The sequence below is a fragment of the Fistularia commersonii genome, chromosome 5 (genome assembly GCF_037954325.1).
Source record: "Fistularia commersonii isolate RoL2024-O1a breed Wild chromosome 5, RoL_Fcom_v1.0, whole genome shotgun sequence".
NCBI lineage: Eukaryota > Metazoa > Chordata > Actinopteri > Syngnathiformes > Fistulariidae > Fistularia > Fistularia commersonii.
In genome coordinates, this window is record NC_141288.1 from 18,910,824 (window position 1) to 18,931,799 (window position 20,976).

Below are 20,976 nucleotides of genomic sequence, written 5' to 3' on the forward strand. Positions count from 1 at the left end.
GTTGTCAGCGGCGGGACAGGAACCTTTCCCGCCGCTTTAGTCGCATCCCTTTCTACATCCAGGCCTTCACAATTAGTTCATCAGAGATAAAGCGGGGGCCGGGTTTGCAGCGCGGCCCGTGATTCAATCACGCGGTTGCAGATAAATGCGCCGAATGATGTAATAAACCGGCTATTACTGTGATCCGATACAGACGAGATCGTCCTTTTGTCTGAGCGACACAAAGACAATCCCTCAGACGCCGCGTCTATTCATAATTGATAATCCAGGATTTACACGCTGTTGTTTCGGGGGTCACCGAGAGGTTCCAGGTGTTTTTTTTTTTTCCAAAACGTGAGAGCGGCTGGAAGCTACGTTTAAACAAAATAAAATAAAAATTTGACTTCATTCGTTTTACACGGCAACCGGGGCGGGGGGGGGGGGTACGGCTCTGCCTATTGATATGCAAATAGTTATCTCACGTCGGGAGAACTCGGAGCCGGGCTTTTTCACATCTTGTACCGCCGAGGAGAGTTTAAAGAGAATCATCGGCGCGATCAGAATCATTTCTTAACCCGGGTTTTTATTATTCCTCAGCGTCATTCCCGTTAGAGAGTTCCGGACGGGAATCTTCCGTCGACGACGTGTCGATTCGAGCGCCGCCTCTCGTCTCCCTCCTCCAAAATCCTTTATTTCTTCTCACCGGACCCTTCTATGATTGATTTTATTTTGTTTTTTTAAAACCGACCCCCTTTTTGTTATCTCCTCCTAGCAAAGGTCCGCTATCGCAGCCGCCGCCAGGGTTCCAGAAAGGCCCCGACACGCACGTATCTGCTGTATCTCCGGCGTCTGTTCGACTCGGAGATAGTTATTGATGGCGTGAGCGAGGCTGGAAAACAAATCCCCCTTTTATCACTTTTTAACGTCTCCAAGGGCGACGGGGAGCGGGTTCAAACATCACTGAATATACAGCGCTCAAAAAAATAAAGGGAACACTGAAATAACAGATCCTAGATGTGAATAGATGAAATTTTGTTATGATATATTTTGTTTTTTACATTGTTGAATGTGTCAACCTTCAAGAAACAGGTAAAAACTGTTCTCTTTCAGGACTTTTTACTGCGCTGATGCCCCAGATCAGGTTAGGCAGCAAGTTTGGGTGTGTGTGTACGTTTGTGTATGTCTTGTCAAAAAAAAACAACTCACTAACCCAAGCTTACTGTTCTGTATATTTCCTGTGCTTCGTGTATTTGAAAGTGTATTTGCAGTCCCTATGTCCTCTATTGTAAGTCATTTTGGATACAAGCGGATACAAATGTAATGTAATGTGGTGACAATAAAATGATCAATGGAAATTAAATGTATGAACCCATGGAGGTCTGGATTTGGAGTCACATTCAAAAAAAAAAAAAAAGTGGAAAAATACTCTACAAGCTGATCCAACTTGGATGTAATGTCCTTAAAACGAGTCCAAATGAATCTGTTTTGCTTCCTAAGTCAACCTTTAACACCCAAAGAGCCATCTGGACCCGGTTTCCACGGAAACGAAAACACCGGGAGCCGCAATTACTTTTTGACGTCTAAAATAAAGGTACCACTGTATATATTGCTTTTTCATATTTTGCCTGCCGACGAAAAATAATAAATATAATTTGATTTTAATATTTTAAGATCGAAACAATCTTCCAATTTAAGAATAAGAATAACAATAAGAATAACAACAAGAAAAAATTTATTTATCCCAAAGGGAATTGGTGTGCCAGAGTTTCAAGTAAAACATTATAATAAATAATAGTAGAGAATTGTATAAACAGTAAAGAAAGTAAAAAAAAAACAAAACAACAAAAGGAAGGGGGCGTAATAAGAAATACAAATAAAACTATAAAGTGTCTAAGTAACAAGTCAAAGCTATAAAGTGTCTTAAGGTCATAAGTACCAGGTGAAAGGTGAAAGTACCCGGTGAAACAAAATTTAGAACTAAAATTTAAAAAAGGAGCTAACACAAACAAAATACACCTCAATTAAATAGTTATAATTTATTTTCCCAAGCCACACTTTGGACAATTTGATTTCACAAATTTGTTATTTTTTTGATCAATATATTTCCCGCTACATACTCCACACCTCCTTATCTGTTAATTCATAAAAATCTGTTGAAAAAAAAAAAAAAAAAAATTAAAAAAGTAAAGTATCCGTGTGAGAGAATCCTTACCCTTCTGATGCATATGGGTGTGTGTGTGTGTGTGTGTGTGTGAGGGGCAGATGTAGGTGCCTCTGCACTTTGGCGATTATCCTTGAGAGCCTTTTAATTTGAGGGTAATGACTCTTTGTTTTTGCAGCCATGCATGTAGGTGCATGTGGATGTTCATGTGTGTGTGTGTGTGTGTGTGTGTGGATTCGAATTTGAACGCGTGATTAAGAGGAGTGATATAGTGGAAGTGACAGACTGTACAGATGTTCGATAAATGGGCTGGAACAGGCAGGGAGGAAAGGGGACATCATTCACCTTTTTCTGATGAACACGTTTTTCGCGCCGCTCTGAGAAATTATGAAAATGAAACGCGCGCACGAGAAGCGGAGACACCGATGCGTGCAGTCATTTATAAATCCCGCGCCGGTTTGATATGAGGCCGATGTAATGGATTCCAGGCCCTTGATTCTGCACACACACATCAATGTAAAGAGCTTAAACCAGGCTAGCGTCGCTACACAGCCGGGCTAATCAGTGCAAACATAACGCAGGATTTTATCCCCGTGTTTTATAAATCGCTTTTTTTCCTCCATTTTTTTTTTTTTTTTTTTCGGTTGACACGACTCGATTAAAATAAAAGCGTCTTCGCTCGAGCCGAATGTTATGTTGTCTCACGCCGAGCTTTTTTAGATTCCGGCGTCAACAGCGAGTAAAAGTTAACTGTGAGCCATCGATGCTGACCTGAAGAAAAGCTGACAGTGCCAGCTTTTCTCCCAGCTTTTATTCCAATTTATAATTATTTTTTTTATGTTATTGCAAGATTTTTTTATGCAAAAAGTGCACAATACATGCATTGAGAAGTGAAAAGCTACACGTAATGAGTAAGAACATGGTCGGGGAATGCGTTTTTTTGAGAGAAGTGGAAAAATATAGGAAAATCTTCAAACAATAGGATGCTAACGGAAAACGCAAGTTTTATAGTTGTATATGATTTTTAAACTTTATTCATTCAGCTATGATTTGGGTGAAAAGTTTGGGTTCACCCTGGATGTACATTCTTTTATTGTCCCCTTCACACTGCATATACGCTCCTTAAAAAACACAAAAAAAATAACACTTTCTAGATCTGAAGGAATTAAATTTTCTAATGAAATATTTTGTTATTTACATCGTTGAACTTGCTGACAACAAAATCACACAAAAATGATCAGTGTTGAATGAGTGTTGCCTCCTAAGTGAAAATGAAGCGTGATTGACTTGGAGTTACATTGTATTGTTTAAGTGTTCCCTTTATTTTTTTTTTGCGCAGTATATTTATCATATAAATGCAGAGCGAGCTTAATTACAATTTGCACAATTCTGTACTGTAATATGTAATATATATATATATATATATATATATATATATATATATATATATATATATATATATATACACACAATAATAAAGAATAATAAATATAAATAATATATATAATATGCATACATACATACATATATACCTCTCTATATATAGCTATACATATGTAGATATATATGTATATATATCTATATATATATATGTATGTTCAAAAAAGTTAAGGAAACACTAAAATAATACATCCTAGATCTGAATGAATGAAATTAAATACAGAAGTGTGACTGACATGGAGTTACATTGTTTTGTTTTAGTGTTTCCTTTATGTATTTTTTAGCAGTATATTTTTTATATAAATGCAGAGCAACTTAATTACGATTTGCACTATTCTGAACAGTAATTTACACATATAGATATAGAATAATAAAGAATATATATATATATATATATATATATATATATATATACATACAGATGTATATAAATGTATATACATATATGTATATATGCACATATACATATATACACTGCTTATATAATATATATTGTCATATTGTTTAGGTGCAACTTGTTAATACAAGCCCTACCTGTTTATATGTACTGTTAATACTTTAATTTTGTAATCTTAGTTCTTCTATTTTTGTTATTCTATTCTATTTTATGAATGAATGAATGCACGCATGCATGAATGAATTGGTGAATGCTTATATGCTCCCTTAATTTCATGTGAATAATTTTTTTTTTTTTGCGTCCTTATTATATGTCTTTTGGCTATTGCTTGTGTGTGTGTAAAGTAAGAAATAAATAAAAAAAAAATCCCTATTTTTCTTGTAATGAGAACTTAAAACAGCCATTTCCAAATTTCTTATGGATCTTCCCGCTTGTTTATCAAGCCTTTTGCCCGTGGCTGTTGTCTGCAAAGTTTCATGATCAGAAATACATATTCAGGTTTTGATTCTTTTTTTTGTTTTCTTGAATATCAATGGTTTCTCCCGCTATGATTAATGTGCGATTATCGAAGCCCATGCTAATCCGGGTGTCGATGGAGTGTTTGGTTTCACTTGAGCAAACCGGGGGAACTCGAGATTGACCACAAACAAGTTTGGAAATTAGGAAAAGGCAGAGCGATTTAATTAAACTAACTGGGGAAAAAACACACACAAACAGATGCAACAAAGCTAATAAACTCTCCTTGTTTGTCTGGATCTGGTCGTCTATCCCAGGTGGTGTGTGTATTGCCCAGTCCTTGAAGATCCCGAGAGAGCCCAGGCCAGGAGAGTTTGACAAGATCATCAGACGCCTGTTGGAGACCTCCAACGCCAGGGCCATCATTATGTTCGCTAATGAGGACGACATCCGGTACGAGACGCCTCCGACGACCCGACGCTCACTTCCTCCATTTGTCGCGTTGTTTTATTTGGTCACAGTCTTATTTATTTACTTATTTGTAGTATTTGTATTTTGGGTGTTATATTATCGCTGTTAAAAATAACAATTATTATTATCATTATTATTAGTGCTATTGCTATTAGAAATGAAAGTAATATTCTTGTCTATGTTAAGATCATTTGTAATGGCTTTAGTAGTAATATAATGATCAATAACAAATAGTGATCATTTATTCATTTATTCATGTTAAGTATTTTTTATCTCTATTTTTAGTAATGATATTTGTAGTATTGGTTATATCATTGTTGACTACAATGTGTACTATTATTATTATTCTTATACTATCATTGTTAATAATAACAATTATTATTATTACTATTATTGCTATTATTAGAAATGAAACTAATATTCTTGTCTATGATTATATAATTTATAAAAGCATTAGTAGTAATATAATGAACAATAACAAATGATGATGATTTATTCATTATCTATGTTAGGTTTTTTTTTATTTCTTGGTAATAATATTTGTATTATTCGTTATATTATTGTTGTGAGTACAATATGTATTGTTATTATTATTTTATTATCATTATTAATGTTATATTATCATCATTATTAATACAATTATTATTAAAATTATTATTATTGCTATTATTAGAAGGGGAAGTAATATCATTTTCAATGTTAATATAATTAATAGTGGTAGTACTATAATGAATATAACAAATAATGACCATTCATTCATTCATTCATTCATTCATTCATTCAGTTTTCTTTTTTTCAGTAATAATATTTGTATTATTGTTTACTAGCCAAATTGGTTATTGATTGTTGATTATTAGTAGGATATTGTTATAAATATTAATATTATTATTGCTTATAATTTATTTATTTTCATCATATAAACAACCAGAGTGGGACTTAAATAAAATAGAGCTTCTCATGAAGTAGCCTTGGCAGGGGTTTGGTTTGTGGAGCTGCTGTCGTCTTCTGCAACATGGATTCACCGTCCGAATTGTTCTCAAACAGACGCGTTCTGGATGCGGCTAAAAGGAACAACCAGACGGGTCACTTCCTGTGGGTCGGCTCAGATAGCTGGGGGTCCAAGATCTCTCCTGTGATTGGCCAGGAGAGGGTGGCGGAGGGAGCCATCACCATTCTCCCCAAACGAGCGTCCGTGGACGGTAAGTGCATAAAAGTGCGCCGTGCCCTTATTCCATTAACAACCCAACGATGACGGGAGCTGCCTAATTGCAGAAATAACCGTGAGGATGTCAAATGTATGCATCTACGCCGCAACCCTCCTCCCCGACCGACCACGTGGCGGGTAAAAGGAAGCGTGCTCATGCTGTAATAAATCCAATTAAGGGACTAGAAGGGACAAACCCGGCTCGGGATCACGTCGATCACCATCTTGATCCCAACAGGCGACGAGATATTCCCGTTCGACCGTCGAGGAATATCCTCATTTGCTCCCTGCCAGAACTCCCAATGTGGGAAATAATTGTTCCCGAAATGGGACACGAGATAAGATAAAAAAAACAAAACAACACAGAAGCAGGAAGAGAGAGACGCTGGGAAGGAGTCGGAGTTAATCGAAGTACAGTTTACACATTGGACGTTAAGCTCGCAGACAACAAGAGATGGGATTGTCCACCCAGGTGTTCTCTTGCTGATGCCAACAACATTTCTCACGGCAACAAGGGATGCGGAGTCTCCAAATTCCGGGGTTCGTTGGAGACCCTGAATTGCCCGGACGCCCGTTGGTTGTCTCTATTAGTAGTCCTGTGACAGCGGTGAAGGAATGCACCACAGAATCACGGCTACGCTATCAAGCTAACTGACTACGGGGTTACAATAATAATAATAATAATACATGGGATTTTTATAGCGCTTTTCATGACACTCAAAGACGCTTCACAAGTAAAAAACAGAAGGAACAGAACATACACAGAATTATTGGGAAGAAGTCCATAATTGCAGAGTGTGGCGATGAGCGCCAGTCCAGGGACAAGCTGGAGGAGCTACGCCGGTGTGCAGCTGAGTGTCGTGCTGCGGTGAGGAGGCAAGTGTTGGAGCTGGATGTCGGAGATGGATTTTTGGTGGAGGGAGAGATGGTGGAGCAGGAGGAGCAAGAAGATTTCGGCCGACGGAAATGCCGTTTTGCTAGGCGCCATCGGGATCCGGAATTTCGAGAGGCTGGCCGGCTAGCTAGCCAGCTAGCTCAGGTCACCGTCAAGATCCAGAGTTTCGAGAGGCTAGCCGGCTAGCTAGCCAGCCAGCCTGCTCAGGTCGGCAAGCTAGTTTGGTAGCTTGCTGGAGATTGTCCAGGTGAGCCTTTGTCTTTGGTTTGGTTGATTGGTTGGAGAGCAGGAAGTGGCAGCCAAATGCGCCAACGTCCTCCCGCCCGCCATCTTGCCAAAAAAAAAAAAAAAAAAAAATAGAGCATCCGAACAGCTTTCTGGTCCCCGTTGATCTTCCCCACCTGATGGGCCTCCTCGGGGACAGACCCTGCCCTCGAGTCCGTCTTTCCACGGAGCTACAAAAGGTGTGAGCAGACAAGCGAGCACGTTAATGGAGGCAGCGCTTGTCATGTTCCATAGTAAGTCAGGCATGCAACATCCTGTCCGGGTCCACCTGGGAGTCACATGAGGGGTTCCTTCCCTCCAGTTTGCTTCACCTACATCGACATACAATCACAGCAGTGTCAGAATTTCACTTGTTTTTTTTTTTTTTTTTTTCCAGAACATCTTAAAGGTCCAAGGGTGCAGCGAAAAGCTCCGCCTGTTTTTCCTTTCCGGCAAACGCTTCGCCGATGACGGCGTCGCCTCAGCGGAGGGGGGGCGGTTTATCAGCCATATTTCCGTCATCAGCGGCGAGGCAAAATACCTGTTTTCCCAATTACTTGCTGTGCGAACACTCGTATGAGATGTGTTTTCATCTCCGGCGTTTTCTTTTACTCATCTATTCATCGCAGGCTGCCAATGTTTGACAGGAACTTCCATTCCTTGGAGTAACTTCACCCCGGCGTCTCCCCCCACTTATTAAATTGGACAAGCAGCAGAGCATATTGTGAAAGCTCAGTATAAAATGCTTGCTTTCTTTTTTTTTTTTCTTTTTTTTTTTCTTGGCTTCAGTTTTTTTTTTTTTTATGGTGGAGCCAAAATAATCAACAGCCTCCCAATAATGGCTTTCGAATCATGTTTTACTGTACGCTGCTGTCGATAGAAGAAGGGCAGCCTACCATTAAAACACCTCCAGACGGACTCGGTGAGGTGGAGCTCGAAGCTCCTGCTGCAGGATGTTGCGGAAACTCCAATTGATCCTCTTTTCGACTCCCTTTAACAGCGTTCGACCGGTACTTCCGGAGCCGCTCCCTGTCCAACAACCGAAGGAACGTCTGGTTCGCCGAGTTTTGGGAGGAGAACTTCAACTGCAAGCTCGGGATGCACGGGAAACGTCCGGGGAGTCTGAAGAAATGCACAGGTGAGGCTACGCCTTGACTTCGTACGCCTTCTTACGCCTTGACTTAGCATTTGTGCCCTTAAAAAGAATTCCAGATTTTAAATGGGAAACAGACAAACTAAAAAGACAGAATCGTCAAACCTTTTGCCAACGGGTTGCCATGATAGCCAGCGTGTTCCTTCCTGGCCAGAGGCGCCATGTTAATGGATTTGTGAGTCCATGAGTTGTTCCCGTCGTGAATGCGTTTTCTCCACGTCGCCCCGGGAGAATCTCGACAAACTTGTTTGCAAAGCGGACTGAAGGATGATGGGGGCTACTCTGTCTGTAAGAAAATGGGTTTTCAGACGGAGAATGTCCACGTGAAGCGTTCAGAATGGAAAAAGGGACGAGCATACGAGTGCGGGAACAACTTTTCATAACCTGCCGCCTCGCATCGGTTTGTTGTCCAACGAGTTCCCGGGTTTGATCCCACTGTCCAAAAACATGCAGGAGGTTCATCGGAGACTCCAAGTTGTCCAGACAATGTGAGTTAAGGGTGAATGGTTGTATGTCTGTTGTTGTGGCCCAGTGATCAACTGGCTACTGGTCCAGAATGAACCCCGCCTGTCGCCCGATGACAGCTGGGATTGGCTCCAGTCCACTCCTGACCCTGAGCGCAATGAATTTCATGTCGCTAAACCCTACTGACGCTCAGAGCTGTCGAAGGTTCATGGAAAGTCATATTTGGGCGATATCACAAATGAATGCCTTCAAACTCTGTGATTTAGTCCAGGAGACTCAGATGGGCGCAAGACACGTGGTGGCCCTTTAGTCGGGGATTCATAAACTCCATGAAACGATGAGATGGTGCAATTTCAAATCCGAGTGGTTTCATGATCAATGTTGAAGTTGTGAAATATCACTGTTCTTTTTACATCCAAGTGTCCCCAGACTGTAGGAAACTACCAGGCAGCAGATCTCATTAACTACGGTTTGGAAATAACACTTAGTTAGGAATGAGGAAGATCCCTTTTTCTCGTCCTCTCGGTAAAAGAAGAGAGAAGGAAACAAAATTACAGTGCGCTTTACTCGTAAAGGAGCCTCTTTTGGATCGTTTGTCCATTTTGAAAGCGATGAAGGGATGTTTGTTTGGTCTACAGACAATTCTGACAGGTGTTCAGTCGCAATGGCTCCTCTAAACTCTGCACAGAAACAGTCTCGTCTTTTGGAGCCGCTTTGATTCGTGCTTGACTCGAGGACGAATAACAAGCTCGGCGAAACGCTCGTCCAATCACGTCGATGGGATCCGAAACAAAAAAAAAAAACAACTACAGATCCCATCATTCCCTGACATGCATCTGCAGTTAGAATAGATGTTCTCCTGCATGTGTGTGTGTGTGTGTGTGTGTGTATTATCGGGGAAAGGTTACATTAAAACTAACAAGCAAATGTTATGCTTTTTTAGGCCGGTAGAAATTAGATAAATAGATAAATAAATAGATGGTCTCCACTTACATTGTGCTTTCACACCCCTGTGGTTTCAAAGCACTTTGCACTATATATCATTGACCCGTTCACACACACACACACACACACACACACACACACATACATTCAGCAGTGGCAGCAGACATGCCATGCAAGGCACAAACCAGCCCGTTTGAGGCATGTTGGGGTTTATACTAAATAATATTTAATGCATTTTCACATAAATACCCACTTCCTAATCCGGTTCCATGAGTAATTTCCATCCAATTTGAAAATAACCGATTATTCCAACATATGATATTCCTCCGGGGTGAAAGCCATATATTTTGGTATTGCGCGAATGAATCAAAAACCTGTCCACTCTTAGTGCTCTCTGACCTCTTGAGATGCTGTGTGTGTGTGTGTGTGTGTGTGTTTGTCTCAGTAAGTATTCCCCAGTCGATGTCTACCATTAGCTCACATAATTAGGTTTGTAAGGGTTGCGACTCCCATTGACCGTCTATTACTTGCGGCGGCATCTGTGTGTGGTAGCGTTCGTGTCGAGGGCACTGTAGTTGCGCGACCGAGCTCATTAATTCCAAGTGGCGGGGTTCGTGACCTCCAAATCATCAACAGAGAAGTCAATCAGCAACCCGCTGCTGAAGGTCGTCATGGCGACATAGCTGATGGGAGGATGCGGAAGCAGGTATGATTATTGCATGTAATTGGGCTGAGAGGGGGAGACAAATAAAGAAATTGTGTCAACAAGTGTAAATAGGAAAATCGACAGGCGGGGATACCGACGCGCAAATTACACGACCGGGAGGCGAGGAAATAACAATAATAATAATGGAAATCATAAATGTGCCAGAAAAGTAAACACAAAATGGAGAGGATGAAGCCAATATGACGAGCAGATGGAAATTTTCCCCGACAGCGGTTATTTATAACTCCGCTTCACCAATTTTGGCGGCGCAACCTCACACCTCCCCCTTCCGTGAAAAGTCAGGGATATCATACGTGCGCGATGAAAACTTGATAATGACCCCGCGACGTAAGATATTATTTCTATATTTAATTACCCGCCGTCCTCACTTCCAGTTCACTCGCTGGATGAAAGCTCATTAAATAAAAGACACGGGACTTTTTCATATCTTTGATTGATTTCTGTGACTCCCGGTGTAAGCAGATAGCGCTCCTCCCTCGCCGCGCGCATCTGCGAACCTGCTATGTCACATTCAATAACACGCTTCTGGCCCGATAAAGGCGGTCTAATTACTTTTCTGCATTCTATCTTCACATCTTTCGCGTAACGGAAATCATGTCTTGGAGCGCACGCTGGGTCCAGATGTTGCGCGCTGGCACCGATGAATTGCCCTCGGAGGTGAAGCCCGCCGGAGCAGCTGGTTTTTTGCAGGTTTTCCTTTTCCGTGATAAAGACCGCGGCAGGAAAGAGACCCGTGGGTGAAAAATGGAATCGATCATTTAAATGACGGGATGAGATCATGTATGTGTTTATATCTCTTCATACGATACTGGATAGTTCTTCTTCAACCAATGCTTCTTTCAATAAAAAAAAAAAAAAAAAACATATCAAATAATCTCTGAAATTTAGTACTTCAACATAAGAGGTAGTCAAAGTCATTTTAGTAATAGTAACACATTTTCTCTCCCAGAAGGTCTCTACTTATGGAGCGCTTTCATCACCTTGCCGTTTCAATGTGTTTCGCGCTGGATTGCAGTCACTCGTGCAAAATTGAGGAAGTATTTTGGGTTTAGTTTGGAGACCATGATGTTTGAAGATGACGTTGTGATCTGTAGGGAGAGCAGGGAACAGGTTGAGGAACATCTAGAGAGGTGGAGGTATGCTCTGGAGAGGAGAGGCGTGAAGGTTCGTCGCAGAAAGACAGAGAATATATGTTGGAATGAAAAGAACTCAGGTGGAATGTGAGGCTACAGGGAGTGGAGATCAAGAAGGATTTCAGGTACTTGGGGTCAAAAGTCCAGAGCAACGGAGAGTGTGGAAAAGAGGTGAAGAAGCAGGTTGGAATGGGTGGAGAAAAGTGTCGGGTATGAAGAGATTGAAGACTTTCGGTCAGAATGAAAGGAAAGGTGGACAAGACAGCGGTGAGACCAGCGAGTGATGCTGTATGCTCACGAAACCGTGAGGATGACCGAAAGACAGGAGGCAGAGCTGGAGGTTGCAGAGACGAAGATGTCCAGGTTCTCTTTGGGAGCGACCAGGATGGAGAGGATCAGGAATGAGTCCGACAGAGGGACGGCACATGGTAGATGTTCTGGAGAGAAGGTCAGAGAAGCCAGACTGAGATGCTTGGGAGGAGGGTTAGTGGATATTTTGGCGAGTTTGGGATCCAGCAAAGCAACAATCGTAGTCGAGGATCAATTGCTCTTTAGAAGATGGCTTTTATTCAACAGACAGCGAACAGCGGAAACCCGGGGGGGGTTCAGGCTAACTGTCAGCGCTAACAGTTAGCCTGAAGGTGCACTTGCCCGGTTAGAACTTCGAACATTTTACAACTATTCAACCATGGAGACCTTTAACATAGAACCAAGAGAGGCTCCCTACAAGAGAAGATTTATGGACGTAGTGAGAGAGGATATGAAGGTAGTTGGTGTGAGAGAGGAGGATACGGAGAATAGGGTTAGATGGAGAAAGTTGACTTGCTGTGGTGACTCCTGAAGGGAAAAGCCGAAAGAAGAAGAAGAAGAAGAAGAAGAAGAAGAAGAAGAAGAAGAACACGAAGAAGAAGAAGAATTCCCCTTTTGGTGTAACAACAACAACAATATAATAACAATAATAATGATATAATTAATAATAATAATAGCAATAATAAAGAATGATGACGATAATAATGATAATGATAATAATAATAAGAAGAAGAAGAAGACTTCCCTTTTTGGTATAACAACAACAGTAATAGAAGAAGAAGAAGAAGAAGAGTCTTGTCTGAAGACACTGGAGGAACCACCCGACATATTCATCATCAGAGACGATGCAAGAATTGTTTATTTGATCAAATCATTTATTTGACATCAAGAACATCTCCCTTGAGCTAATTTTTGCGCTGTGTATGTGTGTGTGAGCAATGTGGGAATATTTAAAAAAAAAAGCAACAAAACCATCCCTTTGTTTACTGGTAATAAGCAAATACACGCCATAATAAACACTGCATTCCCAGATGAGATACCCGCTAAATTAATTTTCCATCCGCAATGCCGTCTGGTTCTGCAGGACGGCGTTTATGTGCACGGGAGCAACAGAACCGCACAAGTGGCCGTATCGTGACCCCGTTCCCGGATCGTCGCACAAAGCGCAGGTGTGCCGGTGCGAAAGGCTAGAAAAAAAAAAAAAAGATAACTTTTGCACGGAAAAACAGCCACGCGCTCTGCCGGGGCCCGTCAACGGAATCACATCCCCGGATATGACAGGAGAAATAAGCCCGACACACGCCGATGAATTGAGTTTACGCTGTTGTTATTTTCTGAGTCCCTTCTTCTGTGCGGACGGAGACTCGAGCGTCTCTCAGCGGAATAATAGAAATATTAAATCTCCTCCTCGGCCTTTATGATCTTTCCCTTCTTTGTTGACTTTCTATGCGACTCGGCGTCTTCCTATGGAATCGCGCCGCCGCCGCCGCCGCTTCTTGACACGCGGCTACGGCGTAAACAAAGTTAGCCAATTCCGTCCGGAGCAAACCAAGGGAATGAAATCATCCTCTGCTTTTATGTCCACGTTTAAAAATCAATTCCATTTGCACCTCCAGGAAGGCGGCCTGGAGTTTATCGTACCAGCAAATAGCCACCGCGTCCCCCAGCTCATAGCTTTGCATGTTTACTCGCCCGATTAGCCACAGCTGCCAATCAGGAGGTTGGCGGTTTGATTCGCGCCTCCTGTCTGCATGTCCAAGTGTCATGTCCGACTTGCAGCTGCACTGTCATCCGTGTGTGTGTGTGTGTGTGTGTGTGTGTGTGTGAATGCAATCCATTGTAAAGCGGATTTAAACTGCAAGGTGTGTGATTCAGTTCCACACATACTCACAGTTATATATGTGTTTCCCATTGAAATGCTATTTTAACATCATTGGTCCGATATGATAAACATATCCATTTATTAAGTAATAAAAGTAGCATTAAAAGTACAGTGATCCCTCGCTATAACACGGTTTACTTTTCACGGTTTCGCTACTTCACGGATTTGCATTGTGCGTTGTGTTCTGCATTCTGATTGGCTAAAAAGTCACTCCGCTTCTTCTCTACCTGTGCGTCAATAACGTTGCAGTTTAATATGTACACGTCCATAAAACAGTTTGCTAAATTTACATTGCGTCCGTGCAAATTCTCTTGCAATTTCGGGTTTCTCTAAAACCCATCATGTTGACAAAACGTTCTGGACCGACAAAAGCACCTTGCAGGGCCCAAAAGGCAGCGGAAGATGCTATCTATCGCAGATAAAGTTAAACTTCTGGACATGCTAAGGGAAGGTAAAAGCTATGCGGCTGTAGGTCGGCATTACGGAATTAATGAATCTTCCGTTCTCTCCATAAAGAAGGAAGAAAAAAACATAAGGACGACAGCAGCAATAAGCTTTAATAAGGATGCAAAAAGGGTTGCAACTGTCCGCAACAAGACCATGGTAAGGATGGAGTCTGCATTAGCTCTGTGGATTAATGACTGCATTAACTGAATAATAATTGTAAAAAAAAAAAAAAAGGTTTCTACTTTACGGATTTTGCCTATCACGGGTTCTTTTTGGAACGTAACCCTCGCGAAAAACACCATCATTTACCATTTACCATTTACCATCATGTACCATCATTTCCATACAATTGAGCACACATGAATATAAGCCGCACCGGCTAAAAGTTAAAAATAAATACATATATTGATGTTTTGGTCGCACTTGTCAGTAAGCCACAGACAATAAAATGTTAAACTTTTAAAAAAATACATACCAGAAACATCAACATACCCACTGGAAATGTCCTTTTCTGGACAGTGGCTGTAACACGGTTGATGAAAAAGATGAATAATAAATAACACAAGGAAAAGTCCGCCCTAAAGTGTGCACCAAAACCGTTAAAGTCGTGTGTTTTGGCGACGTAAAGCTCGTCATCCCCAAAAAATCCAGAAATTAGCCGCATTGCATTTAAGCTGCAGTGGTCAAAGCGGGTGAAGAAAGTAGTGGCTTATAGTCCGGAAATTATGATATCCATTTCAAAGTGATGAATATTTCCATTTCTATGTTTCAAGTGAGAAGGAAGGCTTACAGGCATATTTTGGGAAGAAAAAGAAAAAGAGACATATGGGTCAAACATTTTAAGATGACGTCAAAGACAAGATCTTTTTAGCACCGTGCAGGCCTGTAGTAATCAGGATTAGTATTTATTATCACCACTAATTACTTATTATTATGATCCCGTGGCAGGGAAATTCAATTTTCAAAGCAGAATATATTCACAAAATGAAAAAAGATTATATGCAACATATATACTACAATTCAAAATATAAAATTAAAAGAAAATACATTTTCATACATCCTAAGGGGTCTCTCCAAAAGGGAACTGCTGTCAAATTAATTATTTTACTTTTTAAAACACCCAAGGTAACAGACATTTCAGGGTTTACATATAAATAAATGTAAAAAAAAAAAAAAAAAAAGAGTACATAAATCAATACATGATCTCCGGTAACATTGACCTTGCAGTTCCACTGCAGGAACCCCCGAAACACATCAAGTGGAGGTCAAAGTTCAGGGCTGAGTTGATTGGGTTGTGAAGATCTTGTAACATCTAAATAAAACGTGTTAAAATATTTTTTCCGTACTTAATAAACAAACAGAAAAGTGACGGGATGACAGCAGAGAGGACGCCATTTTTGGTTTGCAGCCGGTGGATCATTTAATACAAGAAGGACTCAAATAGACATTTTTCTTAAAAGTCACCTTCAACCAAACATCTTTTTTTTTTCCGGACTTCAAAATGTTTCGTTGCATGCAGAAATGTCATTTCGTTTTTCAAACCACGCACACATTATTCCCAGCAGCCCCCAAAATCACTGAAAATAAGCATTTACATAAACATTAACGTTCGTGACTCGCTACAATACGCAACGTGTGCGGTCCGTCCATCAACCGTCACACTGCGGTCGCGTTAGTCCTCCTCAAGCTCATCTCAGGGACTATTCAATCGCTTGGTGAAAGGTTTAAAAAATACACAAAATCCATTTTTTCTCTCATGGTTTAAAACTCCAGCAGTCGCTTCTGCCGCTGGCAGGAATGGCTGCTTCCTGCATATGGTCATGGGGTCATAAAAAGTACCGTATCCTTTGGTTATGTACTTTTCATAGCCTGCAAATAAAAGCATAAACGAGGATTACTTTCTCATCAGTGCTTACATCTAAATAGTTATGAATGGGTTGCTCCCTCATGGCTGCAGCTATTTGCAAGAGCTATTTGTAATAATGTATATTTTATGTGGATAAAACCAGTGTTGCACGCTCAGCTAATGGGTGCTGTGAACCCCCCCACCTCCTGCAAGATGGATGCGAAAACACGTTGCAGATAACAACAACAAACAATAGTGGACAACAACAAAAACCCTCTTTTCCAATCGATATTGATGGGGGTATTATTTCACGATGCAGTTATTGATACCCATCTGCCCATTGTCTACCGGTCACACCAGCGAATGGAGCTCAGCACGGTGAGGAGCTCAATTAACTTCTGACTGGAGGAAACAACTACAAGAGCCAGCTGTCAACTGGATGGATGGATGGATGGATGGATGGATGGTTGGATGGATGGATGGATAGAAATATATATGCAAAAACTACAACATGTATACATATAGATATTGGACTTATACTTACAGATGACAAGCTTTCCTAACTATTTGATATTAGATTCCCTTTATGATTATTGTCTTCTTGTTTTGCTGACAATTGCTGGATGGATGGATGGATGGATGGATGGATGGATGGATGGATGGATGGATGGATGGATGGATGGATGGATGGATGAATGGATGGATGAATGGATGGATGGATATGTCGGTGGGTGGATGGGTGGGATAGATGAATGGAGGATGATAAATGGAATGATGGATGGATGGATGGATGGATGGATGGATGGATGGATGGATGGATGGATGGATGGAAATATATATGCAAAAACTACAACATGTATACATATAGATATAGGACTTATACTTACAGATGACAAGCTTTCCTAACTATTTGATATTAGATTCCCTTTATGATTATTGTCTACTTGTTTTGCTGACAATTGCTGGATGGATGGATGGATGGATGGATGGATGGATGGATGGATGGATGGATGGATGGATGGATGGATAAATATGTAGGTGGGATGGATGGATGGAGGATGGATGGATGATGAATGGATGGATGGATGATGAATGGATGGATGGATGGATGGATGGATGGATGGATGGATGGATGGATGGATGGATGGATGGATGGATGGATGGTTGGATGATGGATGGATTGATGGATAAATATGTAGGTGGGATGGATGGATGGAGGATGGATGGATGATGGATGGATGGATGGATGGATGGATGGATGGATGGATGGATGGATGGATGGATGGATGGATGGATGGATAAATATGTAGGTGGGATGGATGGATGGAGGATGGATGGATGATGAATGGATGGATGGATGATGAATGGATGGATGGATGGATGGATGGATGGATGGATGGATGGATGGATGGATGGATGGATGGATGGATGGTTGGATGATGGATGGATTGATGGATAAATATGTAGGTGGGATGGATGGATGGAGGATGGATGGATGATGGATGGATGGATGGATGGATGGATGGATGGATGGATGGATGGATGGATGGATGGATGGATGGATGGATGGATTAAATAAAATAAAAAAAACAGTAAATTACGGAACAAAATAAATAAAAACAAAGTTAAAGGTATATAATGTATATACATGTGTATTTACAAGTACATGTATGTGATTACATGTAGTAATTCTGCATATAAGTTGGGGTTGTTGTCCAGAAATGTCTGGATCTCTAGATGCACATATGCAGAACGGGAAGGCTATCGCACCTTCCTAGCGACCAGCGAGACGCTCGGCTCGCCGTGGACGAGGAAGCTGGAGACGAGGGCGTCTCCATCCGTGACGAACCGTGGGAGAAAAAAAAAATGCTAATTTAATCTCCTGTCGGTCTATTTTTAGTGATTAGCAGGATTAGCATGTGAGTGTGTTTCTCACGCGGCCGGTCGTTGCTTCCTCCCCGTTGAATGGGCGAACGCAGAGGATTAGCAAATACCTCACACACACACACACACACACCGCATTAAAAATGTATACTTTGAGTGTTATTGATGGGTATATTATCTCCTTAAGGCTAGCAGGCAACGGAGTGACACCTCCACCTCCCAGAACGAGGATGCGTTTCTTTCTCTCCAGGTAAAACTTCCTCGTCCGAGGCCGGAGATTCAACACATTTGAATACGCTCGCGTGCAAACACACGATATCCTAATGAGGTGAACGGGGAAGTTACGGGGTCGGCGACAATTACAGACAGGCAGGAAAAAGATGGACGGCTTGGTAGCGGCGGGACCTCATGGACGGTTTCCGTATTCATTTCCATGCAGGGAGATGAAGCGCCGCTTCCCAGCCGTGGAATTACACTCCATCATCTCCTTGTAGAGGACACGCTTATTTAACCGCCTCCGTAGATGACTATGCATATATGCATGCGTGTGACCAATTTATGGGATGCGGTGATACCGGGCTGGGTGTGCCCGCGGGCCTCCACTTCCACAGACAGACTGCCTGCGGCCGTCACGGGTAGTATACTATGTTTCGAATGCATCACCGCAGAGCCGCCCATCTGTCACTTGCGATCCATGGACACACACACACACACACACACACACACACACACACAAAGTCGCAGACACACAATCCATCTCCAGCAGGTCCAGGGTGGTGCCTGGTCACTGCTGCTCCGTCAAATGACGCAGCGCAACCAACCTTGCGCTGGTAGTGGAGCTACAAGGCTGCGGTCCTTGCACTGCAAAAAAAAAATAAAAAAACTTTCCCACCTGTATTTGCTGAAAAATATAAAATTATGTATAGAAAATATCATATGAAAATTAATTTGAAAAATAATACAGTTAAAGCAAAGGAAAAAAAAAAATTTTTTTTTTTTTCTTAAACTGATATGACATGCATCTTACTGTCCAAGCTAGTTTAAAAAAAAAACAGTTTAAGTAAAGAAAACATTTTTTAATGTGTAAATATGTATATTATATGCAGATGACTGTCCAAGCTTGGTTGAAAAAAAAAAAAAAAAAAATTAAGTCAAGAAAAAAAAATAGATTTTTTTTTTTAAATGTTTAAAAAATGATATGATATGCAACTGACTGTCCAAGCTTGGTTAAAAAAAATAAAGCTTAAGTAAGACAAAAAAATTGAATTTTTTTTTTCATGTGTAAAAATATATATGATATGCAGATGAATGTCCAAGATGGGTTTAAAATAATATGACGTTTAACTAAAGGAAAAAAATGTTTTGTTTTTTTTAATGTTTAAAAAATTATATGATATGCAGATGACTATCCAGGCTGGGTTGAAAAAAAAAAAATAAAGTTTAGGTAAAAAAAAAAAAAAAAAGATTTTTTTCTTTTAGATATTTAAAAAATTATATGATATGCAACTGACTGTCCAAGCTAGGTTTGAAAATTAAAATTCAAGTAGAGAAAAAAAAATTGAATTAGTTTTTTATTTATTTAATGTGTAAAAATGTATATGATATACACGTATCTGTCCAAGATAGGTTAAAAAAAAATAAAGTTGAAGTAAAAGAAAAAAAATAGTATTAATTGCTTTAAATATGTCAAAATGTATGATATGCAACTGACTGTCCAAGCAAGGTCAATCTTAATCAGATGAATAAACCTGTTCCAGAGCAGAACGGTCATATTTCACGAAATCCTAATTTTGCTCATTGCATTCAGGCTCAGTGATCATTACAGTTCGGTTTTCTGGAAGGTCTCCTGCTTAATCCGTCCATCTCGTTTTGCTGGAAACAAGGTTAATCACGGAGCAGCAGAGGGTGGGATCCGTCTTCCAGGCGCGTACACGTATTTGATTGGGAGGACACCCGAGTAATTTCCAGGTGCCGCCTAAACTGATTGGACCGGAGTGAAACAAGAGCGTTTCATCACGGATCGACAGCCAACCAATAAATTGAGTGCCGCGAAACCATCCCGGCGTCTGCAAGCCGAAACAACGCCGGCTTCAGCCGGCCTGTCGAGCCGGGGTCTTATTATTTCACCGCCCGCGATACAAAGTGAATTATTTTGTTCAAGTTACTGCACTGGACTGACGTACAATACAAAGATGTGCAAATGAATAAGCGACGTTTTTGGCGATGTGAATCCACAGATAGGCGAAGTTCAGGGAACGTCACAGGGAAGTCGCCTACACTTCCAGGGGAACTTAGACGTTTGCATTCCTACCGACACAAAGTGATGTGTGATGCAAAAGCCGCCCACAAAAATTAATAAAAACAGCCGGAGAACGACTCTATCTCTAAGGGCAAGTCCGGCCACCCTGTGGAGAAAACTCATTTCGGACACTTGTAACGTCCGCTATCTCGTTCGTTCGGTCACGACCCACAACTTGTGATGGTCGGTGAATGTAGGAACGTAGATGGACCGGTAAATTGAGAGCTTCACCTTCTGCAGCCAGAGATACATGAACTCCTCCACTTGGAGCCCTGGGAGTGGGACTACACCACTGCGGTTCATGCACTGCAAAATAATACGTTTCCCAGCTGGAGTTGCTGAAAAATGTAAACTTATGAATGGAAAATATAAAATGAATGTTTATATTAAAAAAAAAAAAAAAAAAAAAAAAGTTGAAGTAAAGGAAAAAAAAATAGATTTTTTTTTATTTGTAAAAATGTATATGATATGGAACTGACTGTCAAAACTAGGTTGAAAAACTAAGTTTAAGTAAAAGGAAAAAGTAGTATTATTGTGTTTTTTAGATGTGTAAAATACATTTGATATGCAAATGATGGTCCAAGCTTGGTTAAAAAAATAGATTAAATAAAGGAAAAAA

At 40.8% G+C, this 20,976-nt stretch overlaps 1 protein-coding gene across 3 annotated transcripts in view; it reads left to right on the plus strand.

Annotated features, from left to right (window-relative positions):
* grm8a (glutamate receptor, metabotropic 8a) overlaps positions 1-20,976 on the plus strand; it is a 333,220-nt gene that overhangs the window by 214,562 nt on the left and 97,682 nt on the right. For all 3 annotated transcript variants that reach the window (XM_086147148.1, XM_086147146.1, XM_086147147.1), the window contains exons 4-6: positions 4,751-4,886; positions 5,949-6,103; positions 8,268-8,405. In XM_086147148.1, coding sequence (XP_086003274.1) covers positions 4,751-4,886; positions 5,949-6,103; positions 8,268-8,405 — 429 coding nt within the window. The remainder of the gene's footprint in view (positions 1-4,750; positions 4,887-5,948; positions 6,104-8,267; positions 8,406-20,976) is intronic.